Source organism: Maylandia zebra, linkage group LG2, assembly GCF_041146795.1.
Source record: "Maylandia zebra isolate NMK-2024a linkage group LG2, Mzebra_GT3a, whole genome shotgun sequence".
Classification (NCBI taxonomy): domain Eukaryota; kingdom Metazoa; phylum Chordata; class Actinopteri; order Cichliformes; family Cichlidae; genus Maylandia; species Maylandia zebra.
The window spans coordinates 6030797-6045679 of record NC_135168.1 but is presented as its reverse complement, the minus strand read 5'-3'; the positions used below and the strand labels follow the sequence as shown (position 1 = coordinate 6045679).

Below are 14883 nucleotides of genomic sequence, written 5' to 3'. Positions count from 1 at the left end.
ACTCACAGGGAAGTTTCCAGGCACGTCAGTCTTGGTGGCTAAAGTCTCCATTTTCCAACATGTATCGCTACAGGTGCAAAGACACAACATTAATCATCAGTGTAAATATTTTAATGCTGTCCAAACGGTGTTTGCTTTGTCTGTCCTCTCGCACTCACAGAGGAAACGAGGACGCCACCTTCAACCCATCTTCAGTTGGCTCAACCATGGCCGGACTTCCTGTTGGCTTTGTGACAGCAAACCACTTGAAATTAGAGCAAACTGCAGTCAAGCACCACTTACAGCAACCTGTGGACACGCAAATGGAAAGCACTGAGAATCATACAGAAGCACAAGAGCTGTTTATTGTAACACGTGTGTGTGTGTGTGTGTGTGTGTGTGTGTGTGTGTGTGTGTGTGTGTGTGTGCACATTAATAACACACTGATGTATGTTAGTTTGATTTATGCTATATCTGAGAAAACAACTGCAGAATTTTACATCAAAGTTTCCAAAGCTGATGTTTTGTTGTTCACACTGTTTTATATTCATATAGTTTGTTGTTTTTAAATCAGTGGACAAAATAAATATTATCACACAAAATCCAGGGTGAAACATAACCAAATAACCTAAATGGTGAAGTCATTATAGAAGTACATGTTGCAAAGGTCAGCCTCCTGTATAGACTGCTAAACTGTCTGGGGGGGCCCTGCCTGTCCTCGTTGGATAAGCTCCACCCCTTTTCCATAAGACGGAGACATTTGTATGAAAATAGATGGGCAGTAAAATAAAAAATAAAAAATATTATGGATGACTCTGTAAATCAAAGTCGGCCTGAGGCAGAAGCAGAAACCATGAGGAGCACAGCACCACTCCCAGAAGGGCACGAAGTGAAGCCATAGCTGCTGAAGAGTGAAGACGTGATGATGGAGGAGATCACAGATGAAGATCTGCTGCCTGCTGACTCTTTATATAGAAGAGTGAGACTATCTCCCCACCAGCAGCTGCACTTATACAAACCCCAGGTGCTGGGATGGCTTTGAACATGTGACATTTTCTGCAAACACATGGACAGTTTCATAACCACAAAGATTATTCCTGCAGCGGCAGAATCGTATCCACTGTGTGAGAGGTGAACGTCAGACAGTTCTTAGAAAATGTAGTTTCTCTTTAAGCTTTTAACGTCTCTTTTACCCCCATTTGTCTAAAACTACTTGACAGCCCTTCATGTCAGAGGTTTATTACCTGTGCAGGATGGAGCACATGGTCTCAGTCAGGCTGGACACGATCACTCCTACAGGAAGTAAATGTGATTTTATTTCACCTGTGAAATGATGAAAAACAGCAGAATAGCTCACGCTAACAAACGGGTGTTGAAATGTTTCATTTTCTGCTGTTTCACAGGTCAAAAAGGGCGTCGAAGCAAACTGAAGCTGAGCTGCTGCTGCTGTTGTAGTGCAGCATCTGCTGTGTGCTTCATCAGAGAACCTTCTGTACACAGCAGACAGAGGCTGCTGCCACTGAAGTCCATCTGCTAGAGAGCTTTAAACACTGGTTATTGAAGTGGCTTTGATGATACTGATACACAGTCTTTGCTGCTGTCACAGGACAGGGATCCACCAGGGAGTAGTTGTCAGGATAAAGAGCCTTCGCTTCTCTAAATATAAACTGGATACTTGTAGGAAACTTTGGGAAGCAGCATTTTTCCTCATATCGTCTAAACTGAAGTTAGCTCAGGTGCTTCTTCCATACTTGCTCTGCAGAAAGCCAAAGAGTTTGGAGCTCTGCAAACATTTGCAGCACAGCTGGATGTTTGTAACTTTGGTCACCTCTGTATCATCCCTCAGATTCTTTCTGCACAGCTTTGAAACCATGACAGCACGAGTGATGCTGAGGAGACGTCCAGTTCAAACAGACCTTTATTCCTGGAACACAAACACATGAAGTGATGCTGCTAAAGAAGAACATTTAATCGCACTAATGAATCAAGCATCTGTGTGTTTGTGTGTCAGTCTGTCCACAGTTCCTCTGATCGACTTCAGACTTGGTGGGTATTTTGTTTTTGCAGCGGTCAAAGTCGATCAGCGTGTTGCTTTGTCTGCTGTAAATCTGCCTGTACAAAGGGAAACATGCATGTTTTAGATGCAAACTCACAACATGGCTGCATTTTTGTGATTATGTGTATTTTATATTGATTTATTCTATTATGTTTTGTATATGAATCTTTACAAGTGTGTGATACAAAGGCTTGATTAAAACAAAGGTCTCAGCTGTGCTGTTAGGGATGCTCTCATATTTGTTTCAAATGTAATAAATCAAAGGATTTCAGGCTTTTCATCCTTTTTATTTGTTTGGTTCTAACAGCAGCTGGATAAAAACATGCAGGTGATGAATATAATTGTGTGATATTATGAGCATTGTGAATAAAGAAAGAGCAGAGATAGTAAAAAGGAAACAGGTGATGGACGTGAGATTTTCAGAACAAAAGCTCCTCAGTGAGACGATCACCTGGACACAAGGTCAGGCAGCTGGGACTCATCTACACTGAAAAAAATGTTTTTTTGGCCCTGTAATTATTATTTCAATTAGCTATATAAATTTTACAAAAAAATACAAATTCAGTGCTATTACTTTAAAATAGCAGTTTTTCTTGTAGTGCATTACTTGAGGATTGTTTGTAATTATGTGTCCTCAGTTTTGTATGTAAATTGAATCATTCGATCCAAGTAATATTCACTAAACCAATTCATTGGCTTAATTAGTTGATATTTCCAAGTAAAATGTAATGGAGTGACATCAGTGAATATGGCCACCTTCTCTGCATTCGGAGCATGACGTCAAAGCCCCTCCCCACATTTGAGCGGTCTTTCTTCAGACATACCATGGTTCACATTTCGACGGTTGGCAGACTTGACGGAAATGGGAAGAAGTAGAACCATGAATGTAAGTTTTAAGCGGAACAAACTTTGTACGTTCCTGTTGGCTCACCTACTTAAGTCAGTTTCTCCGCACTGAAAGAAGCTGCGCTAGCAAATAGTGTATTTTCCTGCTAGACTTGCTGACTAACTTTCCTGGCAGGAGGTATGTCCAGAATTTCCCACAGCACTTTACAGCTTAGATGGCCACCTAAACAACACACGCCTGCTGCCTTAACTAACGTCTTTGTGAATAAAACGACCACGGTCCAGTTTAAAATAATTGCTGCACAGCTGCCATGAGGTGTATTTTGAAAAATAACAAAACAAAAAACGATATACGCACTCGATTTCACTCAAGTCTTCATATTGACCTGTTTTAAATTTGCCACCGAACTAACATATGTAAAAAAAATAATAATAATATCAGTGTGCATCCTTGAGTTAGTAGAAATTAGTTGAAAAGCATATAGATAACCTTTTTTTTTTTTCTTTTTCTTTTTTTTTTTTACAGAACATAGGACCTTCTGACTGCTAATTTGAACTCCACAAGGTAAGATCAAATTAGTAACGATTAGGTTTAACTTGTCACATAATTTGTCTGTTTAAGGTGCCACAACATGAGATGGATGTGTAAGATATGTAGCTTTGAGTCAGAGAAGAGGTTGGGATTGTTAAAACACTACAGACTAAAGCATGGAAATGGTGGTCACAGCCAGTCAGTCCCTTGTCTTCACACTGATTGCCCTTGCTCGTTTAAAACATTTAATGCCCTTAAGACCCATTTGTCTCGACACCATGTGAAGATGGTCACACAAAGTGGACCTCTTTCATTTACTTGTCTACTTTGCTGCTCTGTTTTTTTTTTAATTCAGAGAAGCAGTATTTTGAGCATCTTAACAACCACTTAAGGAAGTTTGAAGTAGTTGCATGTGTCTTCAAAGACTGCAACTTCAGTACAAATATTTATTCCACCTTTGCTACACATAGACACAGAAAACACCAGTCACACACCCTTGAGGATTTTAAAACTGAAGTATTAAAAAGCAAACCTAATGAACCCATGTTTGCTCAGGATGAGACCTATGTGGAAGAGAGCTTAGAGCTTTGGGATGGGGAACCACAGGAGTTGTCTCAAGATATAAAAGAGAAATTTGGCCATCTATTTTTAAAGTTAGAAAGCATGTTCAATGTCCCAAACAAATGCATTGATGAAATAGTAGATGAGCTTCAGTTTATATCCACCTCTGCATCTGGTCCACTTTTAAGAGATGTGGTGGTGTCCACCTTGAAAAGCCATAACTGTGATCTGGATCCAGCCATTATCTCAGATTTAGTGAAAAATCTTTGTGAGACACACCCTATAAGTACTGCCTTGGGGACAGGTGGCCCTTTCACAACTTATTACAAGAGAAGAGAATTTATGAAGAAGCATTTTTCAGTTGTTGAACCAGAAGAACACATACTTGATAAAAAAAAGGGCAAAACCTTCCAGTATGTCCCAATATTGCCCTCCTTGGTGCAGGTCCTAAGTAAGTCTTTTCAAGAAAACACATTTGAAGGTGAAAAAAAAACTGAAAATGACTTTAAGTACCAGACATTTCGTGATGGATCTCACTATCAAAACAACAAGTTTTTCTCTGTAGAGGAGAACAGAGTGAGTCTCATCCTGTACATTGATGACTTTGAGGTATGTAATCCTCTTGGGACATCTCGAAAAAAGCACAAAGTCACAGCTGTCTATTGGGTGTTGGGAAACATTCCGGTGCAATTACGTTCCACATTGACATCAATCTACCTTGCAATTCTGTGTAAGGCTGAAGACACCAAGCAGTTTGGATTCCAGCGAGTTTTAGAGCCACTGTTAACAGATATCCAAAGCTTGGAGAAAGATGGTCTTTTTGTTCCAGCGTTAGGGAAAGCCATTAAAGGGACTGTGGTCAGTGTGGTGGCAGATAATTTGGGGGCGCACTCTGTGGCAGGATTTGTCGAAAGCTTTGCAGGGTCATACATCTGCCGGTTTTGTGTTGGGGAGCGATCCAAGTTTCAGTCCAATGAAGTGAGATCTGGGTCTTTTCATCAAAGAACCAAAGATCAACATACACTGCATGTACAGACAGCTGTGTCTAGTCCAGATCACCCTCATTGTTATGGTGTAAAAAAACAGTGTGCATTGTCAGAAAAACTTGAGCATTTTCATGTTACATCTGGTTACCCTCCAGATGTTTTACATGATCTGCTGGAGGGTATTGTTCCAGTGGAACTGGCTTTGGCATTTGATAACTTGATCAAGAAAAAATATTTTTCTCTCATGGAACTGAATGATGCCATTTCCAATTTCCCATACAAGTGGAGTGATAAAACAAATCGCCCTCATCTCATTCCTGCTAACTTTTCGACTCGAAAATCAGTAGGGGGCAACGCACATGAAAATTGGTGCTTATTACGTCTTTTGCCTCTGATTATAGGTTTAAAAGTACCCCAACAAGAGCCTGTATGGCAGATGCTGATGACACTGAAAGACATTGTGGACCTTGTCATGTCTCGAGCCCATACTGAAGAAAGCATTTGCTATCTTGACAGCATCATTTCAGAACACCGAAGCAGATTCCTTGATGTTTTCCCCCAACATAAGCTCATTCCCAAGCACCATTTCCTTGAGCACTATCCTCAGCTCATTCGGGAATTTGGCCCCCTAGCTGCCCTCTGGACAATGAGATTCGAGGCCAAACACAGCTTTTTCAAGAAGGTGGTAAGACACACTGGTTGTTTCAGGAATATTTTGCTGTCTCTTGCAAATAAGCACCAGCTCATGGTTGCATATCATCAATCACATTCTGTCAAACCATCACTTGCGGTCACAAAAACAACAGAGGTCTCTTTAGATGTGCTTAAGGATGATCTAAAAGACCTGGTGAAATGCAGATTCCCTGCTGTTACAGCTGTGCATGTTGCCAATAATGTGTGCAGTTTAGGCACCAACTATGCAGTGGGAATGTTGTTGTGTTGTGGTTCCACTGCAGGACTGCCTGACTTTTCTGAAGTGTTACAGATAATGGTGATTTGTAACAAACTGACTTTTTTCGTGAGACAACAAAATACATGGTACAATGAACACCTGAGGAGTTATGAGCTGGAGAACACAGGGAGTGTGCAGTTACTTGAGCAAAGAGAGCTTAAAGATTTTTATCCTTTGGCTTCATACACCCTTGCAGGAAGACGCCTGACAACTTTAAAGCACCACATTTGCCTATCTTTTTGAAATGTGAGGAGAGAAGCTTGTGAATAAATGTCTGTATTTCTCTTCTGTTGTTGCAGCTTCTTCCTGTTGATATGGCACCCTCAGCGAAACTGCGGATAATTTTTGGGGAGGATGATGTCCACAAACTACTTTTACCTGCAGGCATCCCAAGCGCACTTCAGGACCTCAATGATGTTCTTCGAGAGACATTTGATATTACAGGACCATTCACTGTTATGTACCAGGACATGGATTTCGATGGTCAGTTCTTCACTTTGACCTCGATTGAGGAAGTACAAGATAAAGCTAACCTCAAAGTAGTAAAAACTGAACCAGTAATCTTAAGTCTCACTACTGTGGACATGTCAGAAGTCGAATCTCCAGTTCCACTATCTACAGAAGCAAGCTCCTCCTCATCTGTATGCGACACAATCCTGTTGTCCTCCCCAGATGAGAGTGGACCATCCTACAGGTCTAAGCCATGGCCATTTAAGTTTGAAATACCAGACTTCTCTTATGATATAGACCTTGCACTGGAAGCAGGAAAGCAAGCTTATGAAAATGATGGCACACTTTTGAACAACCCAAGCGTAACTAGTAGCATTCTTGAGAAGCTTGCAGAGACTATATTTGGCTTCACAGCATATCCAACTGGTGTCCAGATTTTAGCTGTTGCTGAAGCCTTGGTAGCAAAATACCCATGCCTCAAAGAGCCAGGTTCTTTTAATGGCCTATATGGTTGGCAACAGAGGATAAAGTATAAAATGGGCAACTACAGGGCAAAGTTAAGAGGTCGCCAATTAGCCATTCCAGAGCTCGAGGTGAACACACTGAAGAGACGATGCTCCAGTGAAGAGGGTTCACTTAAAGGCTTTAAAAGGGCCAAAAAAGCTGAAGTCAACTATCTGCCACCACTGCCATTCGGTGAGACTGAGGAAACCTTAGAGATGGATAGACTAGATTTGCTGAAGGAAATGAAGAAGAAGAACAATGAGAGGGCAATTAATGAGAAAATGGAGAAGTCTTTCGCTATGAGAAGAAAAGAGGTTGTCAAGGATTGCCCCGCAATCCAAGACCTCTTAGAGAGGTGGCCTTCTCTGTTCTGTGAAAATCAGGTAAATCCAGTTCTTGTTCATGCAGCAACTAAGTGTATGTGAGATCTTATGAGTCATCTTTGACATGATTTTGTGTTTTATCTCTCATTTCAGATCAAAGAGGAGTTTAAGCGAATAACCACAATTCATCTGGAGCGAACGTTTTTGTCCAGATTGGACAGGTACACCACCAAACTCCTGGAGATATTTCGAAGGAAGGGCGGGACTGCAGGGACCAAAATAAAACCAATGTTGGACTCACTCAATAAGGTAAAATTTTAAATTATTTTAATTACATAATCTAATGGAAAAGATGAGGTCATACACACTGAGAATGTATCACTCTTATTTAAAGGACAAGTTGACAAGTTTGTTATTTTAAACTTAAAGCTTTGTTTTCAGATTGTTTATGATGAAATCGAACGATTTTGATTGAAATTTGGACACATGCTGCTGGCCGGAGCTTTTTTGGTTTCTGTGGTAGCACACCCCCACCTCCACAATGGCTTCATACAAAGACGTGAAACTCACCGAGTGGTCAGGGGTGTTCACTGATATGTTCACACACAAATCGTTGCAAAAATGCTTTCCAACAGGTGTTTTACCATTTGTTGTAAAACTGGACCTATTTTTTCAAACGCCTTACACCTGTACATTCTTCCGCCGAGAGCTTGAATAATAGAATGGAATAGCGGCGGACTAATACCGTACATCACAGCACATCTAATACAAGTCAATGGAGTTGGACAAAAACTACAATAAAAACCAGTTGGAAAGTATCTTTTGCAGCGATTTTTGTGTGAACATATCAGTGAACACTTCTGACCACTCGGTGAGTTTCACGTCTTTGTAAACGACAGTTTTATGCATTTTAGGAAGGATTGTTCCAGTGCACCTATGAAGCCATTGTGGAGGTGGGGATGTGCTACCACAGAAACCAAAAAAGCTCGGGCCAGCAGCATGTGTCCAAATTTCAATCAAAATCGTTCGATTTCATCATAAACTGAAAACAGGGCTTTAAGTGTAAAATACTGAACTTGTCCTTTATTCTGATCAGTGTCTGTGTTGGCTGAAACTGTTCTCCTGATCCTGACACTGTGGCCACAATTAACAATTTATGCACATGATTGTCTCTACAAGTGTATACAAACCTGTCATCTCTCCCTTAATATGCGCTCAAAAGCAGAGAAATTTACAGAATTTTCAAAGTGACCCTCTGAGTGCAGCGAGATCCCTTCCTGCTGCCCATAGACTCCAATACAATTATTTCCCAAAATATTACTCTTGTGTGTGGGAATTCCTGTCCTTGACTGGTTAATATTGTGATAGGAGGTACTGATATGTTGCAAAAAATTCATTTGCATGTCCAGTGATGAGGCAGAAAACTTTCCTCACTGGGCAGAGACAGTTTCTGGACCCACAGATTATGACATGCACTGGACTCTTGTCTTAACACACATCGTTGAGAAATTCATGTTAAGTTGTACACTTCACAACGTTAGAATGTAGCTGCAGGCTTACATTCTCCATGGGTAACCTTCTGTTTACATCTGTATGTGCTGTTATGTATGTATGTTACATATGTTATGTTGTGTATTTTCTGCAATAAATTTTCTTTTTGGGTTTAATAGCATCATGTCGATGGCAGAAGGGACATTATCATTCGTTGCTTAGTTGAGTATCTTGGAGAGAGTGGAGAGGAGCTGATCAAAGACCATCAGGTATCTGATGATCATAATGACTGTATTAAAATTGTCTAACCTTATAATCTGGTCTTCACTTGTGATGATATATTGAAGGTCAAAGATTCTCTACACTCATGATGTTTTTTAAAAAAGACTCAAGATTAATATTTTCAATCAGGCTTTTAACTAATTTCTTAAATCTTTATGCTCTTACCCTTTATTTTTTAAATCATATTTAATCTTTATCTTATCTGCCTTAAACTTTAACTTGCCTTTTGTCTGGTTTTTTTCTGACTATTTAACGATCACTTATTAACTTTATTTTATGAGCAAAAGAGTATTTAATTTGATTATACCTTTATAACCTATTTTAATGATTTAATGGTTCTGGTCTACCAACACGCGTGCCGTCCCATGGACAGCTCCAGGCTGGATGGCCCCCAAAAGTGATTTTCTTTGTCTCAGGGTCAGCCTCTGTGAAACACGTTCTGTAACTTTACGTATGAAAAGTGCCATATGAATATTGTTTGATTTGAGTATACTAAATTGAGTATACCTCTTTTTTATTTTTACATTTTTTTTCTCTTAACCTTTTCTTTTACTTGGAATCTATTCTAGTTATTTCTAATTGTGGTTTGTTTGTTTTCACAGGAGGACGTCAGCCAAGAAGCATTGAAAGAGGACTGCAGTAATCACATGATGAAGATCATCGTAATCCATCCCAATGTGGCACAGGAAAACAAAGATCCTGTGAACGTGTCGGTCATCATTGAGGGGACAGAAATTCTGGAGGACTGCGGAAGTGTGACAAACGCTTGCCTCCTGCTCATGGGTGTCATCTATGCTGTCAACTTAAGTTACCCACTGAAACTGAAATATACGTTTGAAGTATTTCAGAAGCTGTTTCTTGAGCTTGACATCCTTAAAATGTCACCAAAGGTCCAGTCTCTCCACAAGAAACTTTTAGCGTGAGTGTTCCAGTATTATTTGTGCTTTTGTCCAGTACAATTAATTTGTTTGCATTTTGTCTGTTTTCTGACAGTAATTTCAAATGTTGCTCAGTTTTATACAAGTTCTTTCTGTCCTGAACGTTCTGAGAATGTCTGCAAAGGTAGTGATTGCAACTGTTAATGGACAGAGTTGATGTATGTGTTCTGAAAGTTGATTAGAAGAAAGGGGACAGTGCACACTGAGTTTTTGAATAGCATGTTTGTTTGTTTTTGTATATGTGTATATGCTCTGTTTTGAAATTTGCGATCAAGAAGTTCTATGGCCATGTTTTTTGTGGTTATAATGTTATGTAGATATTTTAAATATATCTATGCCATTTCAACTGTGAAATAAAAGTGTCTCTTAAGCTGCAAATATTTGTTTTGGAAAATATTGATTTATTATTTAATAGAATAATAAGAATATTTATTCAATTCGATTAATATTAACTAGTACATTCATAATAAATATTACTTAATAATTACATAGAATATAACAAAGAAAAGATGAGTAAGAAACACAAAGAAATATCAGCAATGTTCACTTGGGTTTTGTAATTGGATGCAATGGTATTCTGAGTAAAAGTTACAACCTATAGATGAGTATTGCCAGTGCAATTTACTTGTGTATTTCACATAAGAAATAGATGGTTCTAGTAAGTAAATATTACTTAGAAATAGCCCGAGTAAAGATTACAAGCACTTTCTGTGTGGAAAAAGTTGCCTAGCTTTTTTTAAGTAAATGTCACTCCAATTTTTTTTCAGTGTAGAGAGCAAAATGGAAAAGTGATCTGTGCAGAACATCACTGTTGATTGCAGTTATTTACATCAGACTTCTTCTCTGAGATAAGAGCACCATTTGTGGGAAAGATGACAGTATTTCCAGGCTGGATGCTGTTTGCAGGGAGAACTGAATGAAAGTCTCCTGCACCTCAGCGCTGAGGTCCACACCTGTGAACACAGATGAGGTCAATCTGCTGCAGCACGTAGAGCTTTACTGATCAGCAGGTTCAAAGGATTCAGCAGAGCGTAGAGTCAGAGCTAAATGCCACATCACCATAGAGTTTGTTAACAACAGCTTTCTTTGCCCTTTGTCTCGATGGACTGAATCAGGGATACTCGTCATACTTCACCTCAACCACGTCACTGAGAGACCCCAGCCTGACACAGCAGCAGAGATGATGAAAGCAGAAACAGCAAACAGATGCTTCAGTTGTGTTTCTCTCTGTGTGTGCGCTCACGCCCACTTGTGTGTGTGAACTTTCCACGTACCTCAGCTTGTTTCTCCAACATGAGCCATCAGGGCTGAAAAACATCACTAACACATGAATTCTTTCTCTTTTTGTTATCACCTGTGATCATGTGTCTCATGTTTCTGTCATTCACCAGTTCTTGTAGAGTTACGTGTAACTAGACTTCTGTGGGACGTAAATGATTGTTTTGTATGCAGATCTGTACAAAGGATGGAAACACTTGATTACAAAGGAGATCTCAGCTGTGTTGTTGTGGATGGACTTCAACGTATTTGTTAAAAAAGAGAATAAAGCAAAGTGTTTTAGCTGTTTGGGAGTTTTTGTTTGATTCGATTCAGTTTTATTTCTATGGAGTCAAATAATAAGAAAGGCTCTAGAACAGCCCTGAGTTTGTCCAGGTGACACTCCTCTGAAGAACAAAGACAAAGAGGAAGAAGCGGATTCGTTTTCAAGTCTTGTTTCTTTCAAAATAAAAGCTGAAATGTTTTGGAAGCATGATAATATTTCAGCCAGGATGCCGTCTCCAAGGAGACCTGCACCTCAGCGCTGAGCTCCACATCACGCCCTGTGAAAGCACAGATATAAATCTGCTGCAGTGAGAAGAACTTTACCCAACACAAGTGTAGAAGTAGACATTTGACTTTACCTACAACCTGTTAACAACAAAGCTTTCATTGCCTCTGTTGTTGATGTCATGTAGGACTAATCATACTTCACATCAGCCATGCACACGTCAGAGGATCTCCAGGCTTTCAGTAATAAAGCCAAGCAGATGATGTGAACATAGCAATAGTAAAACATGCATCATAATCAGCTGTATGTGTCGACTATGTGGCACCTCAGTCTTGTTGGCATGAAGAAAAGTTGTGTAACATGTAGCATAAGGGCTGCAAAGACATCATGTAGACAGCAGTCGTCTGTTAGTCGTAACGTATCTCCTGTTAAAGAGTTAAATGTGCGTTCTCCATCTCTGTCCTCTCACAGCTCGCCGTACACCAACTCCAGCTGTGGTAACCATGGCTGTGCCCATCAACACGCTGAAGCTGAGACGCCACCCGTCAAAATAAAAGTCTTAGTTCTGATATTTTGTAATGAGTTTGTAGATTTCCCACAGCTGATCGTAACAGCAGGCTGCCGGTTTGAAGAAGCCAGTTCAGGAATACTGGAACAGAAGCTAAACAAAGTCCTGCTGTGAACAGCAGCAATATGGATTTTACACATCCATCCATCTTTTCAGCTCAGGGTCGTGTGTGTGTTTCCACCATGTTTACAGAAACTGGAACGTGACTCCACTTGTGGACAAAATGAGCGTCGCCAAGAGTTTGAAGGCGTTTTGGAGACTAAACATGGTGTTTTAGTGTCAGGGGTACGATTAGGTTGTGGTTAGGTTTAGGGCTGAAGGTTAGGGTTAGGCATTCAGTTTTTAGGGTTAGGGTTAGGTGTTAGGTAAAGCATTACATCAATGTCCCCACGGAGATATGAAAACAGGACTGTGTGTGTGTAACCCTATCCCAGCTGTTATTAGGCAAGAAGCAGTTAAACTGTGGGAGGATGTCAGGGTACCAGGAGAGAATCAGACATGGATTCAAACCCAGGACCTTCTTGCTGAGAGCAGGTTGATCCCACCTACAAAGATCATCTGTTTAAACGTGCGCTGTAACTGAGTATTTTTTAAACATGAGAAACCGAATATAAGGGTTGCTCTGCCACTGCTGCCTTGACCGGTTACCTCATTTTATCCAGTGACCACGTTGGCAGCATCAAAGCTGAGTAAGGCCACGCCCACACTTACACCGGGATTTTTGAAAACGCAGATTTTTCTGAGCGTTTGCGCCTTTCATCCACACGTAAACGACGTTTTCACTGAAAACTGAGATTTTTGAAAAAGTCTTGTTAAGTCTAATTGTTGAATGTTGCCATTGTGTTTCTTAAATTTGTACAGTCTTAGTTCAAGCAGTAGGATCAAAGCCATTCCTTTGATCCTGACCACCTCTCCAACCACTCTGTGCTGGGGGAGGTTTTATTGTAGATACATCCTATCTGAAAGATCTGTTTCTATTGATGTAAGCTTCCTGGGTTTATGACCCTTTGGTCAGCAGGAGGTCTGACACTCACACACACACACACACACCCACACACACACACACACACACACACACACACACACACACACAGTGTATACATTTACATACAGTGCCTTGTCTTTGTAACCAAAGGGGGTTGCAAGGGGAGGTGTTTAGTAAACTATTGTTTGAAGTTTGTCAATAAAAGGCAGCGAGAGGAGGCCATCATGGGGTCATTTGTGGTGCTGGACACAGACGAGGCCTCCCTTGCGCAAGTAATCGATCGATCGACTGTCTTGTTTTCTTCATGATGAATAAGTCTCTAGAATTAGTGGGGTTTGTGGAAACACAGACCCAACACATATAGCTGCAGGTCAAAGGTCAGAAACGCCCGCTCTTTGTACGGGTCAGGAGTTAGTACTGCAGAGGTCAGAGGTCAGCTTGCTGACAAACCATTTGAAACAGTTTGGAGCTAAAAGCACAACAGCAGAGGAAAGAAGAGACACTGCAGAGATGATGCAAAATATTGTGTTTTGTTCTCAGCTGTCAAAAAGTGTAACACACGTGTTCCAGCACAGCCTTTGTGTACTTTCACTTCTCCATACTGTCCATTGGAAATCCTGTTTGTTACTTTTTGATTTCAGTCCATGTGTCCAAAGCAAACTTCTGTCCCACACTTTCTCTGCTGACTCTTCACCGATGCTCAGATGATCTCAGATGATTTCACCAGAACTCATCAAAATTCGGGCTCCACAGAAACCCAGACGTCACTAAACAAGCGTAACAAGCAAAGTGAAAACTGGTCGTTCAGCTTTATTGACCAAAGATAAGCTCACATGTCACCTCATGACACAGACACTTATTTCCACAGCATGCACGAGGACTGACAATAAGTGTCTATAAAGCCACTTCTATCTGCCACACCTGTGCTTCTGTCATGGTTGCTCTCCTCTCACTCTGTCATTTATCCACAGTCTGCCTCCCTCTGCTCCGTCAGCTGACGTCCTCTCTACACCACCTGCTGTGTTTTATCCTGCAAAAACACATTTAAGAAGCGTTGCACCGAGTAACGGGAGGAACTGCTATAAAATCCATTTAAAGGAGGTGGTGCTGAGTGCTGTGACTGGGGTCCCACCACTGACATCACGGGTGGAGGACATGTTGGAAAACTGCTACAAAGTGCTGTGCAGCCAGCAGAGCTTACAGTCTGTCCTGTGTGTCATACAGGCTCTCACACTTAGTGTTTCTGTGACACATTGAAGAGAAGTTTGTGTTGTTCACAGTTGTGCTTGTACTGAGTGACAGCTGACATGACCTAACAGGAATAATGTGTCTGTGCTGAATGAGAAGTAACACACAATGAAGTCTTGATGCATCTCAATCATCCAGGAAAGTGAGTCTGTTGCTTCTGTTCATCTGGACGCAGCGTTTTGTGGGAGAAACGTGTCGTCATCATCAGGTGACGTCTTCAGTCTCAGCTACAGGTTTCAGTCTTACAAACAGGACATTTGCATAAAGACTGAAAGCAGCTGCAGGAACGATGGGCTGGGAGCTCCGTTCCTTCATCTTAATTATGCAGATTCTCAGGACCATTGATCAACAACCACTGATCCATGTCCATGAGTCCCATTCACAGAGATGTGGGAATGGCTGCAGTCACAGCAT

General features: G+C 40.8%; 1 protein-coding gene and 1 long non-coding RNA gene across 2 annotated transcripts; both read left to right on the top strand.

Moving 5' to 3' along the window:
- Nucleotides 1-2524: 2524 nt before the first annotated feature.
- On the top strand, nucleotides 2525-6310 carry LOC143413478 (uncharacterized). Its single transcript, XR_013094090.1, has 3 exons — nucleotides 2525-2921; nucleotides 3408-3446; nucleotides 6212-6310. It is a non-coding gene; the product is annotated as an uncharacterized LOC143413478 (long non-coding RNA).
- A 9-nt stretch (nucleotides 6311-6319) lies between these two features.
- On the top strand, nucleotides 6320-9885 carry LOC143413388 (uncharacterized). The gene is made up of 4 exons (XM_076876325.1): nucleotides 6320-7249; nucleotides 7343-7498; nucleotides 8860-8949; nucleotides 9565-9885. The coding sequence occupies exons 1-4, from the start codon at nucleotides 6371-6373 to the stop codon at nucleotides 9883-9885; spliced, it is 1446 nt and encodes a 481-aa protein (XP_076732440.1). The 5' UTR covers nucleotides 6320-6370.
- Nucleotides 9886-14883: the final 4998 nt, after the last annotated feature.

Excerpts from the sequence above, each read along its gene's own strand:
- LOC143413388 (XM_076876325.1), top strand. The coding sequence starts at position 6,371 with ATGTACCAGGACATGGATTTCGATGGTCAGTTCTTCACTTTGACCTCG. Across the intron at positions 7,250-7,342 it reads CTCTGTTCTGTGAAAATCAG|ATCAAAGAGGAGTTTAAGCG; the intron begins GTAAATCCAGTT and ends CTCTCATTTCAG. Across the intron at positions 7,499-8,859 it reads TGTTGGACTCACTCAATAAG|CATCATGTCGATGGCAGAAG; the intron begins GTAAAATTTTAA and ends TGGGTTTAATAG.